Source organism: Cryptomeria japonica, chromosome 10 (genome assembly GCF_030272615.1).
Source record: "Cryptomeria japonica chromosome 10, Sugi_1.0, whole genome shotgun sequence".
Lineage (NCBI taxonomy): Eukaryota > Viridiplantae > Streptophyta > Pinopsida > Cupressales > Cupressaceae > Cryptomeria > Cryptomeria japonica.
In genome coordinates, this window is record NC_081414.1 from 119,340,760 (window position 1) to 119,366,045 (window position 25,286).

Sequence of the window (25,286 nt, forward strand, 5' to 3'; positions counted from 1 at the left end):
ACAATCACAAGAAGTGATCATGATAAAGATGAATCACAAACTTGAGAAGGAATTAGTACAAGGAAAGATCTTGCAAGAGAATTATTCCATGACATGAGGAAAGTCATTCCTCTAAAGTATGAAGGAACCACTAGAGGTGATGTAGCTGAAGCATGGCTCACTGGAAAATTATATATATATATATATATATATATATATATATATATATATATATATATATATATATATATATATATATATTGAGGGAGTACCAAAGCTATTTTGGAAGTTATCAATTAGTTGGTGAAGCATCCAATGGGTGAATGAACAAGAAAATGGAACTTGAGTTCTTTATTAAAACTTATTTAGAAGGAGTTAATGGAAATATTTTGTAATCAGTGGGTACTACAACTATCTTGTGAACAAATGTTGATTGATTTCTAAAAATCAAGGCAAGCTGACTCTGTGAAGTATTGGGAAAAGATGAGCGGTTTCACATAAGAAAGTTTATGATAGGATGTATACGGCCCTACAAATAGATGGCCAAATTGAGATTGTGAAAAATGGGTGGAAGAGTATTTGGGAAATTACGTTGTTGATCAGCAAGAGACATAGATCAAATGGCTTCATCATGGGGAGCATTGTGATAACAACACTTATCACATGTCAATCAAGATAACGCCATTCATAGCTTTTTATGAGTATGAAGCTCAGTTTTTTTGTTGACCTTCATTTATTAGAAAATAGGGTCTTGGGAGCTAATGATTTGATTAAACAAAGCTAAGCCATTTTGAAGTCACTCAAGAATTATCTCCAACTCAGCAAAATCTCTAGCGGTCTCATTCTCAACAAAAGGTGTATGCAAAACACCATAGGATTGAGAGAACATTTGAGGTTGGAGACATGGTGTTTGTGAGATTGCAACCATACAAACAATTTTGTTTAAAGGCAAGTGAGTTTGAAATGCTCAAGTCTTGTTTTTATAGAGCTACTAGAGGGAAGTAAGATTCACAATGCATTCCATGTGTTTTGTCTTAAAGGAGCACTTGAAAAGCATATTGTACCTTCATATGAGTTACCTTTGTTAGATGAAGAAGGCAAGTTGATTTTGATTCCCAAAGCAACCATGGATGTGTGGGTGATGAAATTGAGAAACAAAAACACCAAGGAATATTTGGTTTGATGGAGAGATCTCCACATGGAAGATGCAATTTGGGAAGGCCCTTAGATATTGGAGCATCCAAATCTGCACTTGCTTGAGAACAAGCAATTTTGAGTGGGGTAGACATGCCGTGTGATGATTTCAATTAATTTAATTATGTAGGTATTAGGTTAATTGTTTGTTTCTTGTGTTTCTCTTGGTCTTGTTTTGTTGTGTTCTTCCCCTTTATTTAGTTGAGTCTTTTTGAGGTATATTCTTATAAGTTTGTGATAATTGTCGTAGTTTCCTTTTGAGTATGTGTTTACTTTAAACTCCATTTTTAACTTATTTCTATTCAAGTTTCAAACTTCTCCATCCTATTGTGCCTTGTCTCCGTCTTGTCATGCCATCCGTCCTTCACCAACTCTTTCCTTTGTTTTTGGCAAACTTATGGACTTGTTTTTATCGATGTCCTGATATGAATCTTGTGGTATTTTCAACCCTTGAACTTCGATAGTCATACATTTGATTTTGTTCTCTTTCCAAATCCCTAGCACATGCAATGCCACTATTGGTCGACCATCTTTTGGCACCAAGCTTTCTCTAGGTTGAATTTCTTTTCCCCAAGATCATTGTTTAAATGTGCAGGTGTAGAATCACATTGTTGTTGAGTTGTTATTGTAGTAGTGGATATAAAAACGGTGAACACGTCCATTAGGGGGCATCACCTATCATTTACACGGATCAATTTGGAAACATATTGAGCAGTTGTGTTCAATTGTGGAGATTACAAGACAAAAATCCTTTGATTTCCAAAGTCAAAGGAGGGAAACCTTTAGTGGGAGAGTGGTCTCTTTTAGGGGTGACGTCGGAGCTTCATTTATCATGGATTTCAATTACATTGTATTGGTTTAATTTGCTATTATTGTGGGTATGAACCTTAAAGGTTAATTGTAATGCCTCCTGATTGGTATGGCCTAAGCTTGCCCTCATTTCTTAGTTTCCAAATGGATAAGTGGATTTAGGGAATACCTCTCCCCATTTGAATACCTGCAGCAGATTAGAAACTTCTTACAAAAATAATCTTGGAAATCAGATTTGTGAAATCATAGGAGAACAATAATCAGATTAGCAGAATAGAGATCAGATTAGTGAATTCACAGCAGCATTATTAAGAAATGATTTATATATATTTAGATCAAAATCAGCAACAGAATTTGTGATTCATCCATTAAATACTCTAAATGTCTTAAGAGGCTCAAGTGAACCTCAATGGGGGTGTTTCAGACCCTCTACCCTGGGCCCATGAGTGGATATACCATCCCTCTTGGCCTCATGTGGCCCATGCCATCCATATGGGGTGGCTTACCCAGTGAGGTGCCCCCTTTCCGTTATCCCTTCATCTTGCCAACCTTCTCCTTCCCTTTATGATTGGTCCCCCCTGTACTTATGCATCATGATAGGAGAGAGAGGTTGCAACAGGGTGTCCTGAAAACCATCTCCTCTAGGCCCAGGGGTAGTACCCATTGTATCCCTTGGCCTCATGGGACCATCTGGTCCCCTCATAGATGTGGCGTACCATAGAGGAATGCCTCGTCACCATATCCCTCTTGCAAACCCTCTTCCTTCTATCACAGCATGGAAAACACTCAGAATGTATGAGGATATATATATTATATGAAGTAACTGCAGAATATAATGGTCTGGTATACATTTGCTCTGTGTGTGTGTGCGTGAACTGTATGGAAATAATCATAAAGATGCTGAAGAAGTTATGCAGACAGTGATGTGCAGAAACAGATATATATATATATATATATATATATATATATATATATATATATATATATATATATATATATATATATATATATATATATATATATATATATATATATAGTGCTATTGATAATATTAGCAATTATACATTAATGGATTTCTAACCCATATGAAAATAGTTGGTCTCAAGTGTTGACTAACATGATTGCAGGACCTAAATCAGAATTAATTTTGTTAAAGACATTTGAAATGGTAAATGTATACTCTTAATTGTATTATATCTCTTATTTTAATTGAACTTTGCGATTTTTAGGTCAAAATATAGAATATCCCTAAAAGGGACATTGCACCAATTTTTTGCACTTCTTTGTCCCACCCAAATATGAAGGTATATTGTCAAACAGTTGGCAACTTTACTGATTGCACTCTTTTTCATGTCATTTTAACAAGCAGTTTGCAGATATTCTTCTTGTGAGTGGTTTCAGTTTTTCAAGATGAGGATGTTTGTTTGTTTGTTTGTTGCATCATTTGCAATTAAACTTATAAACAGAAATCCCTTTGTGAACTTGCCACTTTGCTGAGGCAAACGAAAACTCAAAAACATTCAATTTTGGAAGATTTTTATTCATTATCTTCTTGTGAGTGGTTTCAGATTTTCAAGATGATGATGTTTGTTTATTTGTTTGTTGTATCATTTGCAATTAAGCTTATAAATACAAATCCCTTGTAAACTTTCCACTTTGCTTAGACAAAGGAAAACTCAAAACACAATCAAGTTTTGAAGATATTTATCCATTATCAGATTGCTGATTGAACATTAGAATGACAGAAGTTTACATCAGATATTAAAATATTAACAATATGCCTATTATCAATGAGCAAATACGCTGTTCATGTCTACAGAGGTTTTAGTGAGTTTACCTATGTCTTTAGCAGTCAAAATAATGATGTTGCAGACTGAAAAAATGCCTCCAAAAGATTCGAACAGAGCTTTCCTTATTGCTGTAGCTTACCAATCTTCAATTCCTAACTGCATTGCAAGATATGCTCAGCTCATAGACTCCAAAGACTAGGGCAAACTGGTTAGCATGCACTGTATACTCTGCAACTTCTCAAATCCTTTTCAATTCAGAACTAATGAGCAAGGGAAATAAAGACAGAATACCACATCTGGAAGAATTTTTTGACACACCCAAACCCTCCAATATGCTTATGTCCTTAAAGCAAGTCATCACTGCTTATATCCTTTTTGCCACACAGAAGCAAACCCCACATACAAGATAACCAAGGTGGTAAGGAAAGCCCACATTCTTCCTTCTTCACCTTAACTGCAGTATGGTATCCAGTTTATATTTCAAAATTGCCCAAGGCAAAGCACTAATTCCTTGGCATAACAAGTAAAAAATAATGCTTCCAATTTAGGCGTCCAAAACCAACAGGAGATGATCTTCAATGTTCATAAATCTCTAGCACCCTAAAAAGGAAACTTCTGGAATGGCATCCTCTTCTTCTGAATATCAGCAAACACTTATTTAATTTGTAACTTGTTTGCACCTTCTTCAAGAGAATAGCTCACAAATTAGAAAACCTCAATCTTTGAATGCATTGTGAAATACCTGAACAATATCTCTCTAGGATAGATCATTCGCTGCTAGAGCCAATCTTCTCCAAGAGGGTTTTTTGTCCTTAGGAAGGCTGAGACTGAGACGAACCAAGTCTGTAATGTCCCCTATTTAATTTCTTAGGGAGTGGAGACAATTAACTAGCATTTTATTCACACGTGATTACTTTTTTTTAGTAATTGATACCAACCTTGAAATAGATAATAATAAATACCACTTATAATAAGAATTATAAGTCACAATCCGCTATATGAATATATCTATTTTTTAACTTGACGTAATTGACATTTGGAACAATATATATATATATATATATATTCTGCAACTTTATTCGGTACAGTGTATATGATGTTCAGAATTTGTAATATCTAAAATCCTTACCAAATTGATATGGTGCAATATCTTTGTTATGTATTGATATTAGGGTAGGAGTTATGCAATGATCGTATACTGTGTAATACCTTCCTGCTGTTTCTGATATGTCTGTAACCTATGAAATATCTTTCTACTCTGTCTGATATAACTGTATACTTATTCTGTCGGTCTTCTTCTTGTCACCTATAGTGATGGTAATAACTACTGTGTCTGTTCGTTCCTTGGTGGTATGTAAATAATGGTGCTGTGCCTGACAACAATTCCCCCCCTTCCTCCTTTATCACAGATGATATCTTATACTTATTCAAACAGCAACAATCCTTTGAAGGAATGTATCTCTTCATACAAATGCAACTCTCCGTTAATTCTTAATCACACTTATTTAGAAAGTTATTACTAACTATAACCACAACCTTTAATATCAGATTTGCTACTGACTAATCGTATTTTATTACCTTGCCGTTTCTGACTTAGTATGTGGTTTTCCAAGAGACTAGTCTCTTCCTAAACTGGTGCCACTTCACAATTAACTGATTTGTTTATCTGGCAAATCGTGGCTGTTGAATAGTCAACTTGTGGCTGTTAAAATACTGATTTATATTTTCAGTTTGTTAGTCAAATATTGTTTAATGTTTGATCAGTATTCTATTCATTCTATATGCATCGATCGTTAAGTCTTGATACTAATCACCGTCTTTTATACCAAGCGCTGCCTTTTATAGTTATTGACTTCAATAATAAATGAAATATGAGATATTACTAAATAATATAAATATTAATATTTAAGATATGAAAGTGGAAGTGGTACTTCAGTTTTATATTTAAGATATTAATACAGTGGAAGTGGTACTTCAGTTTTGTCAAGTATTTACATTTTTACCCAAGAAAGTACAGGATCGGTTCTTCATATTTTGTAAGACCAAGCATAGAGGGTGAAAAATCTTTATGGCTATTGCAGAAAACTAACATAGGTGAAAATAACCTATTTCTTGAAATCTGATTATTGAGTGTGAAAAATCTAATTTGGGAATTAGACTTTGATATCATTGAAGTTGAGGATGAATACATGTTTTTTATTATCTTGCATTGCTGTGAACGCCAATGGAGAAGTATTTTCAAATGCAAAGTGGAATGATAAAATATTTTAAATGTTAGTAATGATTTATCTGTTTAAGCGGGCTCTGTCATTCATATTTTATATCTGATTTGGCTTATTTTTTGGTATCACAGAGGATATTTAAGGGCACAAAAATTTCTCATTGGTCATTGGTAAACTTTGCTCAAGGTCTTCCCCGTGGAGCAGTTCAAACATTTTGTGAAAAACTACCTGACCTTTGCAAGCAATATGGTGTGGTAAGTCAACGTTGGCATGATTTTATACCACATATACATATGAACCGTATACAATGTATTTTAATCTCTGTAGAAGTGGCTGTTTTTTGCACAGCTTGAGCCAACCTTTGGCATTGAATGTGTATTGGGTATTGTCATTGAGGTTAAATTTTATCATGGTACTTGAATTGTGTCTGCAGCCTATGAATCCTGAGATGTCAGCACCATATGCCGACGAGCCAAATCGCAATGTTGACGGTGTGGTACGACATCAGATGCGGGTTTGTATGGATAAAAACAAGAGTCCTCTTGAACTGCTTGTGTGCATTATGCCCCAAACAGACAACAAGCATCTATATGGTTTGTAATGTAATTTCTTCAAGATTTAGATCTTTTTTTTTAATCACCAAATGCAAAATGGTTTGTCACAATGGAACTCGATACTGATTTATTTTTGGCATCAACTGTAGCTTCTGTAAAGAAGCTTTGTGAATTGGAATTGGGCATTTGGACCCAGTGTTGCTTGGCGGAACATGTGAAAAAATGTAAACCTGAATACATTGCCAATGTTATATTAAAAATAAATGCGAAGGTGGGTGTTCCATCAGAAACAAATAATTTTTGTATCTTAATAGCATCTTTGGTCTTAATTTGGAATGATTTGACGTTTCTTTTTAAACAGCTTGGTGGACAAAATTCACTATTGGTTGATGAGGAGAGGAAAACTTTACCTCTCATATCAGAAGTACCATCGTTAATCATTGGTGCTGACATCTCACATTCAAGGGTTGGAGATGATAGTGGTCCATCAATTTTATCTGTAAGTATCTGCATCACAAATTTTATTTTCTCATAATGAAGTGTTGTCTAAAACTTAATTTAGTGATAGCCCAAAGAACTTCTAACGGGAAAGTTATTTCATGTCAATAATGTCAAAAGATTGCTGCAAGTATGGATTGGCCATCCTTCTCTAAGTATGAAGCAATAGTTCGCACACAAAAACGAGGGTCGGAAATATTTGAAGATCTATACTGGGAGAAAGAGGACGAGCAGGGCCGCAAACAAACAGGAGGATGTTTCAAGTATTTGCTTATCCATACCAAATTAGTTTAATAATGTTCTATATTTATTGTTAATACTCAGCAATGGTTTAACTGCAACTATTACATTTGACTATGAGCTGGAAATCCCGTGTCATTTATTTTGAAAGAGCCTTCTTGAATCTATAACGTATTTGATAAAATTATTTTCTTGTGGAAACTGTTGTTCAGAATAAGAAAGGTGACGTGTTTGCTGTGAAGGCATTGGTGCTTGATGATAATGCTCAGTTCTATTGTGAATGTAGTTTAAACTTTAGACAGGTCATTTACAATGTCAAAGGAATTGAGATACATATGAAAGTGAGTATAGATAACATCTGGTATAGATTACAAATATGATATCTTTGTAATGATGATTTGCTGATTTTTTGCTTTGGTCATTATTTGAACAAAAATATAATAATATTATATTTTTTTAAAAGTGGAATAATGAACAAATATGATATCTTCAGGGTACTTAACCTATATTTCTCTAAAGATAGGTATGCTAGTTATATATACATATATATACAAACATTATATTTATATATAGAGAGAGATTTCTACAAGTTAATGAATAGCAGTTCAATAGCAGCAATATAACGTGGCATTGTTAAAATGATGTAAAATGATGTCTGTAGAAGTCTGCATGCGAACTGCATTGTTGAAATAATTGTTTGAAATTTGTTAAAGGAAATTTTTAGTTTGTACTTCTCGCAAAATACCATACTGTACCAAAGCATGTCAAATGCAACCTTTAATCTCTCTTTCAACTGACAATAATAATTGACTCGAACACCATATCGGGAATTTTGAAGTTTGAACAGTGAAATTAAAAGTCCAAATTGTTACTGTTAGTGTTAACTCTTATATAACTTATATCATTAATTATGAATTTAAATCATGATGTATTTATTGCTGTTATTCTACAGTTGTTGCTGTAACTGCTGTCATGATTAATTTAATTGCTTTTATAATGCTGTGATGATATTTTTATTGCTGATTTTATGATGTTGTCATGTTATACTGCTGTTATAGTGTCGTTGTGATATATTTAACAGCCATTTTTAATGTTACGAACGATTTCTTTTTGAAACTTTATAAAAAATTGCTTTTCGTCAGGTGATGCCTGGTCGTTGCCACTTTTAGGAACATTTTGGGATGTTTCCGAAATTTCTGAGTTGGGGGGACAGCTAGGGGACGTCCCCAAGAGTTCTCCCGTCCCCAAAATGCCTTAGGGAATGGGGACGGGTTTGAGGTGTGGGGATGCATCCTTGTGTAACACAAGTTTTCTTTCTTTGTTCTTGCCTCCATTTTAATATTTGTTTTAGGGCAGCTGGGTACACGTACCCAGGCTAAGTAACTAATGATATGTTTTCTACTAATGTTGATGGATGCTTTCTGGAAGCATTTTGCCCTGGTTGCCAATGTTTGTTTTAGATAATTGAAGACATTCTTGGGCTATTCGGTTTCTTAGTTTTTCACCTTATGTAGATATAATGCCTACTTGGAATATTTTTCTAAAGAATCATAAAGGTCTTGCGAAAGATCAATATGATGTTAAGTGTTTATTTCTGCGAAAGATCAATATGATGTTAAGTGTTTATTTCTAAGTCACAAGGTTCGTTGAATTTTAGCCATTAAGTTTGGAATTTGGTGGACTTCAAAGAATCATTGAAAAATTGTTGAAATTTGTCTCATTTTTGTATGAATAAAAAGGTGCAGTATTTATTTTTTAATGTAAAATATATGAAAAAAAGCCTTTCTAAGACTTTTTTTGCACTTATTAGGGTTTGGGACAGATATGACATTCAAATTACTATAGGTTTGTTTTGGATGAACCTAAACTCAGCTGTAAAAAATCCAAAAACAGTTGGGAGCCCTTCCCAAACACACCCTGCAAATTTTATTTTAAAATTAAAAAGCTCGTGCCTTAATTAATGACAAGGCATCCAAATGGATTGTTGTAGTAGGTAGCTGTCACCCCAGTCTAGGTGTAGGCTTCCTCTCATCATTGATGTTTCTTTGAGGAAGTTCCCCTCTTGAATCTAGGACAGATTGGAAACTCATGTTTGCCTTACCTTCTCTCCCGCGATTAATAGTGCTAATCCTTAGAATTAAACTTTAATATTTAAATATTTCATACAATTATATTCAAAGGTCAATATTTTTAATTTATTAATACAATATTATATTAAAATTTCATATTTTAAGTTTATATTCTTAATATTTAAATATAATATTAGATATTTAAAATAGTCTATTTAGAGTTCAATATTTTTTAATTAATTGATTAATTTATTTTTAAGTTAATACTACATAGGGGGGTAGTTCCCTTTATTAATCATGTGTTTATCTTTAATATTTTGAATGTAATCTTGGTTATCTAATTTCCTCCAATTGCTGCTTTTGTAGCAATGATCTCCTATAGTATGCCATGCAGTTTTGATGTTCGAAATGATTGTATCCCTTGTATGATGTATCACATTTATAAATAATAAATTTGCTATGTTAGCTTCTTTGTAGATATGTGATATAGAGTAATCTTCCATCTGCTCCAGAAACATATATATTTTGTCTACCCATGCTGATAATTTCCAACTAGGTGCATTCTTTTTGGCTATTGGATTTATGATGTATCACATTTATAAATAATAAATTTGCTATGTTAGCTTCTTTGTAGATATGTGATATAGAGTAATCTTCCATCTGCTCCAGAAACATATATATTTTGTCTACCCATGCTGATAATTTCCAACTAGGTGCATTCTTTTTGGCTATTGGATTTATAATGATCACTGGATCCCCATCTATGCATTTGATGTTGTTGTCCATACGCCATTTTATTCCTTTCTATAGGGTTGCAAATTTGGCCTCATTGTTTGTTCCTCTTGGGAGCTTTATTGATCCAGCTTGTATGACTACACCCCTACCATTTCGAATAATAAATCTTGCCCCTTATTCTCTTGGGTTACCTTTTGAAGCCTCGTCAAAATTTCATTTTAGCCTTCCTGCTGGTGGTAATTCCAATCTAGTATATTTTCTTCTTGATGGTTTAATAATTCGATCGCTATGGAGAGTTTTAATGTGTGGACCTCAAACCGTAATTTTGAAGATTTACCTATACCTTACTAATTGTTGAACTTTTTAGCAGTTCGTTTTATTGAAGTGGGTGAATGATTCAATGAATCTACACTCCAATTTTCAGCTTTTGGTGATCAATATTGAGTGAGCTATTATGATTTTAGTGTTTATTCATTAATTTGTTCTACATGCTAGAATTTGTGGTTTTTTTTGATCTATTTGCACTTTGAAAGGCTCAGCAAAATTCATTTGGGGTTTGGATTTTTGCATTTTAGGATTTTGGGACACCTCTCATTTTGGAATTAGTTTTGCTGAAAGCTTGGTCATTGATGAGTGGTAGAAAGGGTGATCTATTGAAAGAACTTTTTTAGATGTCCTTTTAATGGAGGTACCTATGTTTGATCGAAATGGTAATGGTGGAGAAGGGTGGTTCCAATTCAAAAGGGGGGCTTATTTTGTAGAGCAATCTCATAGTCATTTGATGAGCAGCTCTTACATGGAGGTGATTATTGTTTTTTATACCTTTCGAGGGAGAAATTGGACAACTTTAATTATATATTTGGGTAACAAATGTAAACAATAGTGGATAAGGATGAGTATGAGGAACAAACATAAAAAGGGATGAAAATGAAATGGATGATGTAGAGAAGGATGATAAAATTACATTCATTTAAGCTCGAACGTGGAATTAAGATTCAATCCTTAAATTTCGTGGATGTATTCAAAAGGCAAATGTTGTTGCTTTTGTAAACTCGAGCAAAGAGTATAATTTTATCAACATGGAATCAGCCAAACAACTACAAATACAAGCATAGAAAATCGAGGATAATCAAATAGTGGGTAATGCTATTCAACTTCTGGAGGATTTGGAGCTCTACGTGGACACATGTTTTGTATTCAAATTTTATGCTTTGGATATGGATGGGTTAGATGTTCTTCTTGGACAATAACTATCAATGTGTAGTATAAGATAAAGAAAAAATTCCAAGAGTCGACTACAAAAAGCATAAAGAAATAGACAAAGAACATGAGAAGCAAGGTTTAATGGAAAAGGAAAAAAAATACGTTTTTCTTACGAGCCAACAAAACAAGTGGCAAAGAGGGTGAAGGATCCATATAATATTTGGAGATAGCAAATGGTGCAATATATAATAGACATTGGCATTATTGTGAGGTAACAATCATGGATGCATAGTACTACATGGAATTTGCACAATCATCATAGATTTGCATGGAATCAAAATAGTGACAAAAACAATGTGGCATTGTTGAAGTTGACTCTTTGAGGTAGAAGAGGTGTTACTATGCAATGCTTGGAGTTAGAGTGGTACACCAACATGTGGATCAAGGTTTGTATCTAGGTACTATCAAACAAAAATGGTAAAGTATGGTTTGATATTTGTAATGCCTTACAAAAATCTTACTATTTGGCTACTTCTCATGATTCAGGGATGGAATATGTCAAGGAGAGATGGCATGCCATGTCCCTGTTGTCATTTTATGAGCTCCTTGGTCCATCAATGAGAACTGATCAGAGATATGTTCCATGGACCAACGCTGCTCCAGTTGATCAAGAACAAAGCCAATGGAATCATGGAGTGCTAAGTGTTGTCTTTTTCCTTCTTGAACTTGGAATCTCGGATTCTTAAAATTCCCAGTTCCCAAGTCGTTTCCTTCTTGAACTCGGAATCTCGGAATCCTGAAATTCCCAATTCCCAAGCTGTTTACTTCTTGAACTCGGAATCTCGAAATCCTAGAATTCCCAATTTCCAAGCTTTTCCTCCTTGAACTCGTAATCTCGAAATCCCGAAATTCCTAGTTTCCAAGCAGTTTCCTTCTTGAACCTGAAATCCTCGAATTCCCAGTTTCCAAGCTTTTTCCTTGAACCCGAAATCTCGAAATCCTAGAATTCTTAGTTTCCAAGCTTTTTCCTCCTTGAACTCGAAATCCTGAAATTCCTATTTTCCAAGCCTTTTCCTCCTTGAACCTAGAATCCTGAAATCTCCAGTTTGCAAGCCTTTTCTAGATGATGTGATCAACATTCAAGGCTCTTAGTGCTCTACAAATCCTTGCGACTTGTTGTCTACTTTCATTCATGGAGCTACAAGGGCACATTTAATGCTTTTTGTAGTGTTGCCATCAGGTGGAGTCCAGGGCCATGCTTATTTATGTTTACTTGATGGCTTTCATGTCAAGACTGCATGCTTTGACTTGGGAGTGCTAGTTAATTCACCTTTTAGAAGTACTTTTCTTCTTGGGATTGCCTTGTCAAGGTATGGCCAAGTTGCTTGCAAACACACTATGTTAGGTCTGTGCACCTCCCTACCTTCCGTGACTGACATTTCTTTGTGCACGCCAGGGTCAAGGCTTCCTCTCCTTGACCATTGGTCTCTTCTGTACAACCTATTTGCTATATATAGTTGTTAAGCCTCATTGTAAAGGTTTCTCTCCTTGCTAGCTTTAGCTACTCTCTGCTCTTTCACTTCTTTTGAAGATTTGTATATTTTCTTGCATTTTTGCAATTGTATGTTTGGCCATTGGCCTGAAAATGAATTGAAATTATCTTTCTTACCTTCCTACAACTTATGTATGTTGTGTATGATTCCTTACCTTCATTATAAGTGTATGTTTTGTGGCTTTCTCTCATGTATATCCTATGCTAATTTGTTTCTAGGTGTGACTTGTGGGAAACCTTCTCCCCTTTTGACATTCAACAAATCCTAACCTCCATACATTTGTTTGGGGTCATTCATGCAATTGAAGCTAGGGTATTTCAATTGATTCTTTGTGTCATTTCGTGGTGGGGAGAGGAACATCTATTATCTTGGTGCATCACCTCCTTTCATTTAGATCTTTTCCTTCTCTCATTTTCCGTTGCAAGCTATTAGGATATGTTTATAAGTACAATTTGGAGTGTTGAGTTGGTTCAACACCTGCATTTGGGTTGAGAAGGAAGTGGTCTTCTCCGGAGATTCTCTCATGTATATCTTGTGTTAACTTGTTTCTAGGTGTGACTTGTGGGAAACCTTCTCCCCTTTTGACATCCAACAAATACTAACCTCCATACATGCGTTTGGGGTCATTCATGCAATTGAAGCTAGGGTATTTCAATTGATTCTTTGTGTCATTTCGGGGTGTGGAGAGGAAGATCTATTATCTTGGTGCATCACCTCCTTTCATTTTTAGCATTTCCTTCTCTCATTTTCTGCTGCCAGCTATTAGGATATGTTTAGAAGTACAATTTGGAGTGTTGAGTTGGTTCAACACTTGCACTAGGGTTGAGAAGGAAGTGGACTTCTTCGTATATTCAACCCCATTGCGCAAGGTCCCACACTTTTGGGGTTGTTTCCATGTTTCCCGAGGTTGCTGAGTTGATAGTTCAGCAAGGGTGCAAACTTTTGTGACAACAGTACCCAAGGATATGATGTTTTAATGTATATAGGTGGATGGACATGCTCATTCGACACAAATCTCTTGAGTTAGTTATTTTGGGTCATATGGATTGCTTGAATAATTAATTAATTAGGTAATGGGTAGGCCACCTACATCATCAAGTTTAGTGGTTTACCTCTCCATTATTATTTTAAGAGGTGAGTATAATTGTAAGGATATGCAAAGTATTTTTTGTGTTTGATATCTCTTGGCAATATAGCTTGGGGTGGCTCCTTCCATAAGCATTCTATGGTGTTGCCCTACCTCAAAGGTTTATTCTATTCGTACATATATTGGATATTAGGGAATTTTGGCCCATCCATCAAGCAAACATCTCGTCATTGGTGCTATAAGATTTGTTTAAAATTTGCTAGAATCGGTGAGTTGTAAGGCAAGGAGAGTTGACTGAGTTCTAGAGGCTTGGACCTGATCCTTGTTGAGTTTGTTTAGACTCGTTGAGTCTTGAGTTGCAGACTTGGCTATTAGAATATAGATGGAAAAGCAAAAAAAGTAAAACTGAAAACCTTAAAAAGGATCTATATTTCATTCACTAGCTCAAACAAGGACAAAACAAGAACACTTAAAGCTAAAATACGATCCTTTTGAGAAAAAGCTCAATGGTATCGAGACACTTGCGTTTTGTGAATTTTGGAGTTTGGACTCTTGAAGCTTATTTTGAAAAACAACATGCACTATGAAGGTTTGTGTGGTCTCAAAGGGCTAAATATGGCCTTGGTGGGGGGGCCTTTGCTCTATATTGCAATTGGAGTGTTGCCTGTTGAATCTTGTCCTACTTTTGGCTTGTCAAATCAATCTTTATATCGAGTCATGCTCCAACTCTCATAGAGCCAGTGATGTTGGGCAAGTGATATAGGCTCCTCTCTACCATAGTTTATGACTACTTGACATGATTTATGATGTCGATCTTGTTGATGTTGTGGATATCATTATCCATGGGTTTGTACACTTGATAATATTTTTATATTTAAAAATGTTGTTTCCTTCAACTCAAATACACTTTTTTACTATGTTGTTTACATGATCAATGTACCTTCCGATTGAATAGTTTATTATGTTTTTAGAGGTGATTTATTGAATGATGAAAGCATTCAAAATGTTTAAAAAATCTTTATATTTTATTTTTTTTCAATTATTGAGTCCTTGTGGAGTTTTACGGTTGACTTTGATTAAAAAATCAACTTGCCAAGTACGAGCCTTGTAAACATGTTTGTCATGACTTATTTGGTATTCTTGCTTCTCAAATTCTCAAGGTAAGGGGAATTCGAAAAAAGCAAAGGGTAACATATATTTAATCGATTTAGGTAGCACTTATTATCTCATACATTGTAAATTAGTAGGTTGACTAATTTGCTTCATTTATAATGGTAGACATTGGTACACAACATAAGCTAGAAAGCACCATTTTGGCTATTTCGATGGGAAGATAAAAAATGCTTTTTTGGAATAGCAATGAAGGAACGTCATCCCATCTTCTTTGCACAATGAGATAATAACTCTCCTTCGAGAGTCCACAACTCTTCCAAGTGTGTCAAAATCCCTCCTCTGAGAGAACAACTCTCCTCCAAGAGTTCACTTCCCTTTGAAATTGTCAATATCCCTCCTATGCCATGAGAACCAAATCCCTCCTTTGGTGTACAAAAGCAATTGAATCAATATAGTATGCAAATAATGTTATAATGAATTTGGGATTTTCAAGTTGATTTTTCATTACAATGCAATGGCTTATAAAACCTCTAATTTTTCTCATAAATACAATTGTCTTTTTATACGACAAAGTAACGTTAAAATCAGCCAACTATTAATGTGATATTTAATCTAACTATTAACTAACCTACAATTATAAATTAGCATTTGTATGTTATTTTATTTATTATTTACCTCTTATCTTTTTATATGGCAAAGTAACGTTGAAATTATCTAACTATTATTATAATATATAATCTAACTATTAAGTATCCGTTGTCATTTTATGACACCCTTGGTCCATCAGTGAGAATCGATCAGAGATATGTTTCATGGACCAGCGTTGTCGTAGTTGATCGAGGACAAAGCCAATGATCAACTATTAATGTGATATAAATCAGCTAACTATTAATGTGATATTTAATCTAACTATTAACTAACCTACAATTATAAATTAGCATTTGTATGTTAATTTTTTTATTATTTACCTCTTATCTTTTTATATGGCAAAGTTATGTTGAAATTATCTAACTATTATTATAATATTTAATCTAACTATTAAGTATCCGTTGTCATTTTATGACACCCTTGGTCCATCAGTGAGAATCGATCAGAGATATGTTCCATGGACCAGCGTTGTCCTAGTTGATCGAGGACAAAGCCAATGATCATGAAGTAGTGTTGTCTTGTTGAGTACCAAATTTACCAAGTCTTTCCCTTCATGACCCCGGAATCCCAAGTTTCCCAAGTCTTTGCCTTCATGACCCTGGAATCTTGGAATTCTAGGTTTCCCAATTCTTTCCCTTCATGACCTCGGAATACTAGGTTTACCAAGTCGTTGCCTTCATGACCCCCGAATACCAAAATCTTAGGTTTCCCAAGTCTATGCCTTATGTCCTCAGAATCTCCGAATTCTAGGTCTCCCAAGTCTTTGCCTTCATGACCTCGGAATCCTAGGTTTCCAAGTCTTTCCCCTTGCGGTAGGGCTCGACTTCCAACTTACGACGACTTGTGACACTTCCAAATGACATGATCAGCACTCAAGGCTCTTTAATGCTCCACCAACCCTTGCAACTTGTCTACTTTTTTTCATGGAACTACAAGGACGCATTAAATGCTTTTTATAGGATTGCCATCAAGTGGCGTACAAGGCCATACTTATTTATGGTTACTTGATTACCTTCATGTCAGGACTGCATGCTCTGACTTTGAAATGTGAGGCAATACACCTTTTTGAAGTACTTATCTTCTTGGGATTGCTTTGTCAGAGTGTGGGCGGGTTGTTTGCATGTACACCATTTCAGGCCCCTGACTTACATTCCTCCTCTGTGCATGCCAAAGTCAAGGGTTCCCCTCCTTGACCATGGGTCTCTTCTTTGCAACTAGTTCTCTATATATAGGCTGTTAAGCCTCATTGTAAAGAGTTCTCTCCTTGCTGGCTTGAGCTATTCTTATGCTCTTTCGCTTCTCTTGAAGACTTGTACATTTCTTGCATTTCTGCAACTATAAGTTTGGCCATTGGCCTTAGAATGAATTGAAATTATCATTCTTGCCTTCCTACAACTTATGCATGTTGTATATGTTTTCTTACCTTAATTGTAAGTGTATGTTTTGTGGCTTTCTTTCATGTATATGCTGTGTTAACTTGCTTCTGGGTGTGACTTGTGGGAATCCTTCTCCCCTTTTGACATTCAACAAATTCTAACCTCCATACATGCGTTTGGGGTCATTCATGCAACTGAAGTTTGTTAACACACCATAATGAAAAATTCAAGGAATTGCAGAGTGGTTGATTTATTGGTTGTCACACATGTTTTGGACAACTTCTTGTCCACTCTCTAAATCTTATGTTACAAAAGATTGCCAACATATTATTGGATTACAAAGATGTATGTGGAGATTGAAGAGATTATATAGATGATTGTAGATGATGATGGGAATAAGTGGAATATTTACTTAGTTTTAGGAAGTTGTTTTGAGTATAATCCATTAAATAAACATGGATAAGCCTTGCTTGGGATAGATATATGACGGCAATGAAGAGCACAAGAATATACTGAGAGGCGGGGGTGTGGGGGGGTTAGAGTGAATCGATATATTAATAAATTTTTACTCTTAGAATGATTTGAAAACTATGCTGCTACTTAAATAATCCATACACATTGCAAGTAACACAATAAACACACATTTTCTCGTGGAAACCCAAAAAGGGAGAAAACCACGGTAAATGCCAATAAATTTCTTTTTCAATGTTTGTAGAGGTACCAACCCCTAGTCTGATTTGTGAGCACCAACCCACGGGAAGCACCAATTCCTCCACTTCGTAAGCACCAACTTACAAGAGGCACCAACTTTACCACTTCATAAGCACAAAATTATAAGAGGCACGGACCCCTTCAAATGAAGCTCCAATTTCACAAAGTTGAGGCATCAACTTCAATACATAATTCTGCTATAGTCTGATCTAAAATCAGTCACCAAACTGGTCACAATTTTCACTTTAGAATGAGCAAATAATACTGCCTCTAAACTGATATAGTCATCACAGCATGTTGCCACATATATGCCTCAAGAATTTATCTAGAACCTTCCTTAACATATACGTTCTATCTTCACAAATTCTGCCTTCTCTTTCATACAAGTATTCTCCTTTATCTCTGCAAGATCTTGTCTTCTATATCAGCATAATTTCTTTCCAATATTTTCAGTCTGAAATAATTTCAGATTTATTATACTCCACACATTCTTCAACATCACACCACAAATTACATCCCATTTTTATATCTTTCAATTTTTTTCATAGAATGTATCTCTCTTTCAAAAATACGTGTCTTCTGGTATTGTATATTTGTTTTAATAAACAAATTGTATTATTTCAAAGTAAAACGCAACTCTTGGTTAATGAGTCTTCGCACATAAATCTGTTTATTATAAAATAAAAACACCATAGTAATGCTTTATTTTTTAAGCATGAACCGTTTTCTTTAATGTTGATCAATGCACGTTTGTTTGTCTTTACAAATAAAACTTGTTTCAGCTCTATCCGAACCTCCTTGAACTGGGCAACGTTTGCTGAAGTCAAACATATTGTAAACAGATCGCTGCATCTTTTCTATCACTGTATTTATATAATAATGAGATCATTGTCCTTTTATTTTTCTTTAACATACAGATTTAGCATAGGAGATCATAAAAACACATTTTTGTTAGATCATAAGTTAGATTGTCTTATTGATCTTGATCAACACATTTTTGTTTTTAATCAACTTGAATGCTATTAATTATTAGTATTCATCTTCTTGGAAAATTAATCACTGCTGTATCATTTACTGAAAATAATCGGACTGTAAAGCATACATATGATCAGACTTAGACTATATTGATCATTTAACTTACGCTTTCACTGTATGAGATGAGGCATGATGTAAGCATAGTAGTTCGATATGTTCATCGATCTCCATAATAATATATTCATCAATCTCTATGAATCACCAGATTCATTTGACATCAGTGACAATATTTCCATCAGGCAACAACTCAGTGGTTCAGAAGATGAAGACCATCATAAATGAGAGTAAGATCTCGAAGAAACTTTCTTCAAACAAGTACAAAATTATTGAAGAGAGATGGAACGTAACAAACACCTTACTACATCCGTCTTCGCATTGAGTCCAAAATGGTATAATGTTGAGATTCTTTTTGTGCCATTGAAGATTGCATCAAGGGTACAAGGCAACATTTTGTAGACTCTTAATGTGGATTTCATTGATTTTTTTGTATGCTCTAGGTGGTGGTACTATCTAACACATTGTCTCAAAAGTTTCAAGTTTGTTTGCAGCTGAGCAGAATTAAAGCGCATATTCTTCCATCCACTTAGTGGATAGCAACAGTTTGCACTAAAAGAATAAAGAGTACTTAGTGTACATGCTTCTAACTTGCATTGCCTTTACACAGTTAACATGGCTACAAGGAAGGGGACATGAGCTTGTGGGATATAGAGCCATATCATATTAACTTGAAAGTTTCCACTTTCCAACATATGGAATTTGAGGAGCTAGATAGAGCACACTTTTAGTGTGAGTGGTGGTGACACTCGTGTTTCTTCAAATCTTTGTATATCTTGTAACGTCAATGATGATGTTTTTGAAGACATGACTTTGAAACTCGATTGTTGAATTTATTATTTAACATTATATTTTTTAATATTGTGTCTTTAATAACGAATTTGTCTATATCCATGAATTCAACCAATGAATTTGAACCAAGCATCGAACAAGAATTGGATCTTGGTTTATATATATTTTTGGTAATTACTCTCTCTTCCTCTCTCTCTATATTGGCAAAAAATAGTTATCAAAAAATATATAGTGATTGACACAAAATAATGAACATCAATATGCATGGTAGATTCTCAAAACTTAACTAAATTATGTGTTGAATAAAATTATAAATATTATACACTTAATTTGTTGGTCTCAATATCAACAATAATATTGTTCGGATAGAAGAAATTGTGCAAGCTTAATATATATAAATATTAATGAAGACCAGAATTTACCCAAATACAATATGGAAATTCATTGGCTCCCAAATTCATTAGGAAAATTTGTCCAAATATGATATACATGAAGATCAACAGCTTAGAATGGAAGCCATTGGGTTCGACATTCCAACTATGGGGATGGATTTTTTTTTGGGTTTTTTGCATCATTCCAGTGATCCTAAGCATAAAACATTAACCAACGATCAGTCAGGGGTGGACGAATTGTTGGTTTCTGACAGTCTCTTGTGAGCTTGCAGTTTGGCAATGAGTTTGCTTTTGGATGCATAGATGCCCTGTGGGGACTCGTCATTGGCACCCTCTTTCCACTGTTTCACGAAGTAGCTGATTTATATGGTGGCAGCAGATTCTCTTGGTGATTTAGATTAAGATAATTGATTTTTAATGTTGAAACCTTAGTGGCTTTAAAAGCAACAAACCCATAGGAGACTTGATGTACCCAGGTTGGACCATGGGTGAAACTAGAGCTGTCTTGGACCTGTACTAAACCTGAACTGCATTTTCACAATATGTTGGGCTAATTTTAAGTACAGAGTAACGCAGATATTTTGTGAATTTGTATCTTATTCTGCCTTAGTGAGAGGCTATCTTTCTTCTGTTGTTAGATTAAAACTCACAAATTATTTGGTAAGTTATCATTCGATTTACTAATTTGCAATTGCATGAAAGTGGCATTTATTTTGAGAATGTTCGTCTTTTTCAGAGAGTTGGTCCCTATCTTGAGAATTATCTATCTGGAGATGCTTCAGTGAGAGTCCATATCTGTATTCTGTTAAATAAAACTTGGCAACAAATCATGAGTGTTGTCCTTTCTGGAGTTTCAGCAGAGTGGTCCAATGTTAAGATTTTGAAGGGTACCGTTGACTGTTGGTATTTATCATTATTTGATTTGAAATGTTGTGATAAATAAGCTGCACTAGTATTGTCATATATTGTTAGGATTTTAGGTCTGGCATTATGCAACCAGGATACTATGTTGTACTTCCATATGTTCCATATACTTTTTATTTGCATACAATTTTATGATGCAGCGCAGAGTTAGTCAGTCATGATTTATTGGCACTAGCCAAGCATCAATGTTAAGCTTTTATCATATTTATTTTTTCATAGGTTCGAAATTGTAGGCATCTTAACACAATTAATTTTTCTTTGCATATACTAGATGTATTTGTGTGCAATGTTTAATTCCTGTATATGTTAATGCTTTCCAAACTGACCTGGAAGAGACAATTTTTAGGATCCAGTAAATTTTGTAGAGATTAATTAATCTAAAAACTTGGAGTACATAAAACTTGGAACTTACTGGTTGTGTCTACAGCTAACGCAAGCAACAAAAACAGAATATGACCAAACAAAATAATCACCGCTGTTCTTTATTGATTTTGTGGATAGTGAAGGTGTCTACAGCTAATGCAAGCAACAAAAACAAAGCATGGCCAAACGAAATAACCACCACTCTTTATTTCTGATATTGTGGATATTAATGATGTCTGAATGTCGATTTTTCTTGCCAACTGTTTTGCCTTTATGGTTTAATCTTTGGAGTTTTTTCTCAAATTATTTCAAACCAAATAATTTATTTTGCATCCTTTTTCATTTTCCATTGAAGGGAGTTGTTAGCCTTATTTCAAGAGCGGGTCAACAGGAAGCCGGAGCGTATTCTTTATTACAGGTCAGAAATACATAGCTGTCTAACTTTGGAAATTATAATGTAGAATGATATGCTGGTACTTTTACATGTGTCCAAGGTGAAAAAAATGTAGGTGTTTTAATTGAATTCTCAATAATTATGGGCTATTTCTTTCTGAAGTCATATTACTGATTGTGGAACAAGCAGATAAATATTTTTCTGTACTGTAGTTTGATTATTATTTTCTTTATTTGATCTTAATGTGTTTTTTCCAAGTCAGGGACGGCGTCAGTGATGGTCAGTTTGAGATGGTTTTGAACAATGAATTGGGAGCCTTGAAAAAGGTTTGTTTTCATAATCATGTTGTAAATGTTCACTGTCGGATAGATTAGACATGTACGTAAGCATACCAAATTGGGGCATTTAATCAAAGCTATTTTACTATAGTCAATTTACTTTGCTCCCTTATAAATTATACAAAATATTAACTGAAGAAATCTCTTCATATGTGTTTGTTCAGGCTTTTGAAGCTCTGGGGTGGGCCGAACAACCTGAAACAGGAGATGATGAAGGGCCATCATCGAAAAAGCCTAGACTAGGCAAATCACCATTGGTTACATTTATAGTGGTCCAGAAACGCCATCACACACGTTTTTTTCCAACTACTGAAAAGCCCCCAATTCTGAGAAATGGAAATATTCCGCCTGGTAAAAGATATTATTCTAGAGCTTTGCAACGAGGTTTAGTGATACAGATTTTATGAGTGCAACAATTATGCGAGCTGATTCTTTAATTTTGTATTGACAACTACAGGAACTGTTGTAGACGATGTAATATGCCAACCAAAACTTTTTGACTTCTATCTATGCAGTCATGCGGGAATTAAGGTATGTCGTCTTTGAACATAACAAGTTGAACTTTGATTGAAATCTTTATACATAGAAAGGTACCCTTCTAATTTGATCTTTACTGCCAAGTATTTTAACTTATTCAAATTATGTTAATATTTTTATTTTGTTATTTGCAGTAATCATGTCAATGTTTCCTCTCTATCTGAATTTGTAATATGCTTGTGACCAACGTGCAGGGCACCAGTAAGCCAGCTCACTACAATGTACTCAAGGATGAAAATGGCTTTTCACCTGATGCAATTCAAAAATTGACCAACGACCTTTGTTTCACGTGAGTGGAGTGTGGATTTTTTAATGTTAGTTTAATTATCAATGCATTGATGGGTTGCAATGCCCTATGATTAAACATAAGTATCATCTGTTTTCTTTGTTTCTGCAACTGCAATCTTTTAAAAAAATTGTTTGAAAGTATATTAACTATTTTGTGGAACTGTTTTAATTTCTGAAATGTTTTTTAACAAGCTTCTGGTTCCGATTTGTGTATGTTACATTAGTTAACCGTTAATATTATTTTGTTCATGGCTCTGTTTCAGATATGTTAAGTGCACTCGGTCGGTTTCAATAGGTTTATGCTCTCATCCCTGACCATATGCACTATATTTCTCGACTGTTTCTGTTTTCTGCAAATATATATTGTTTGAAATGCTTACTAGATTTTTTTCTGTGGCAGTGCCTGCATGCTACTATGCGCACTTAGCTGCAAAGCGAGCTCGTGTGTGGATTGATTCAGAAAACCTTTCAGAGAGTGGGTCTTTTCGGGGTGGAAGCATGTCGGGAAGTGCCGGAAGTCAAGCTTTTGGGGGGCCTCTTGTAAGGCCATTGCCTCCTATTCACGATCGCATCAAGAATTCAATGTTTTTCATATAATGTTCGGCCCGGCTTATCTTTTTTGGTTCCAAATGTTACATTGTGACAGGACGATAGAAAACTCTAAAAAGTGAGGCAGAAAATTTTGGTTCCAAAGGTTTTTTGTATTTGCATTTTTTGCAGGACGAGCATGCTGATATCCTGTAATTATTTCTCAAGCTTTAATATGTTTTCCTGCTGTATTCCTCTCTGCATTGCAATAGAAAATCGATATGTTGGCTTTTCTACGTTAAATTATAATTGAAGACATGCCTCTTTATTTATAATTATTTTCCATATTTAGCTTTTAATATTTCAACATTCCCATCTTCCTTGCCCTTAACTTTGTTATGTAGATTTGCTCATGCATTTAGTGCCTACATTATTTAATTTCGATAACTTGTAATTAATCTAGATAAGTCTCTTTGTTAAGGTCAACTTATTTTTCTTCAGAAGCCTGAACATCTAAAATTAATCTAGATATGGCCCTTTGTTAAGGTAAACTTTTTTTTTCTTCAGAAGCATTAAAATCTAAAATATGTGTTTTTCTCAAATAGGACGCATTTTACTGGAGCTTTTTGGCTGACTAGTCTATTGAGAGGAAAATGCCCTAATAGTTTTTGTTCGTACTCTAAAAAATGTTTAATGACACATTTGGTCAAAGCATTTTGGGCGATTTTCAAGGCATTACATGCTTTAGTGATTCTAGTTTATGGTTTCTAGACGATAAAATGCTTAATGATGTTTGCTGAGCGTGGCCCCTCCCCCATACTACCTGATGAAGGGTTCAAATTTATGTACGCTGGTTCGTCATTTCAATTTTATTATCGATATAGTGATCACCTTTGAGGTGGTTATTATATAACTTCATTAAAAAAAATATATTTCTATTACTTTACAATTATGAATATTTTATTTTCATTTATTTATTTATTATTTTTAAATATAAGAAAACAAATTATTTTTTATTTAAATTTTTTTAAGGTAAGTGCTATTATTTAAAAATTATCTTATTTTCTATATTAATATCATTTTGACATTTATTTTAGAATTATTTATTGAATTATCTTTTATCAAATTCTATACTTGAAACTTTTGTTTTTGAGAGAATTTATTCGTCTATAGCAATAAAACAACAAATGCAGCATATCTGTGTTCAAAAGCAATACTTTCAATATATTTTATATTATTATTTTTGTTACTCTTTTATTTGATTTTCAAATCTAATAAAGTTGTGGTCATGTTAGGTCTGATCAATGCTGAATTTTCAGATTAGATTGTGTGCTAATGCATTAAGGTTTTGGATCACACTATGATCCATCATCATCTTTCTATCATCTTGGTGATGAACCATGGAGTGATCCAAAATATTGATGCAAAAATGAACACAATCTAATTCAGAAATTCAGCATTGATTAAAATCATGGATTGTGGAAATTTGATATCATTAATATTATATTTATTATTAAATGACATCATTTAGATTTTTTAATTTAATTATTTGATTTTTAAAAATGGACATCAAATTTAAGGGGTTTTATTTATCATTGTAAAATGCTTCTTGATGCAATTGAAAAGTTGATAGATTTAATGATAATATAATATGATTGAAATCCTTTGTACCTAGTACAAATGATTAAACATAATAAAGTAAGATTTTAAGAGTTGGAACTGGAAATGATAAAGTTATATGAATTTAAATGTAATGCTTAGTTTGACAATAGATTTCTCTCTTAATAGTAAAAGGTTTAGATTTTAGGAGTTGAGATTGGAAATGTTACAAAATTCAGATGAATTTCGATGCAATGCTT

General features: G+C 34.2%; 1 protein-coding gene and 1 long non-coding RNA gene across 11 annotated transcripts in view; both read left to right on the forward strand.

The window, feature by feature from the left end:
• Positions 1-23,730, forward strand: part of LOC131072628 (protein argonaute 1) — a 62,067-nt gene extending 38,337 nt beyond the window's left edge. For all 10 annotated transcript variants that reach the window (XM_058008856.2, XM_058008861.2, XM_058008860.2 and 7 more), the window contains 12 exons: positions 6,127-6,249; positions 6,429-6,588; positions 6,699-6,820; positions 6,911-7,048; positions 7,168-7,310; positions 21,698-21,760; positions 21,999-22,062; positions 22,239-22,425; positions 22,532-22,605; positions 22,806-22,900; positions 23,163-23,194; positions 23,300-23,730. In XM_058008856.2, coding sequence (XP_057864839.2) covers positions 6,127-6,249; positions 6,429-6,588; positions 6,699-6,820; positions 6,911-7,048; positions 7,168-7,310; positions 21,698-21,760; positions 21,999-22,062; positions 22,239-22,425; positions 22,532-22,605; positions 22,806-22,900; positions 23,163-23,194; positions 23,300-23,496 — 1,398 coding nt within the window. In that variant the 3' untranslated portion in view covers positions 23,497-23,730. The remainder of the gene's footprint in view (positions 1-6,126; positions 6,250-6,428; positions 6,589-6,698; positions 6,821-6,910; positions 7,049-7,167; positions 7,311-21,697; positions 21,761-21,998; positions 22,063-22,238; positions 22,426-22,531; positions 22,606-22,805; positions 22,901-23,162; positions 23,195-23,299) is intronic.
• LOC131072630 (uncharacterized) lies at positions 18,775-19,747 on the forward strand. Its single transcript, XR_009112733.2, has 2 exons — positions 18,775-19,206; positions 19,348-19,747. It is a non-coding gene; the product is annotated as an uncharacterized LOC131072630 (long non-coding RNA).
• Positions 23,731-25,286: the final 1,556 nt, after the last annotated feature.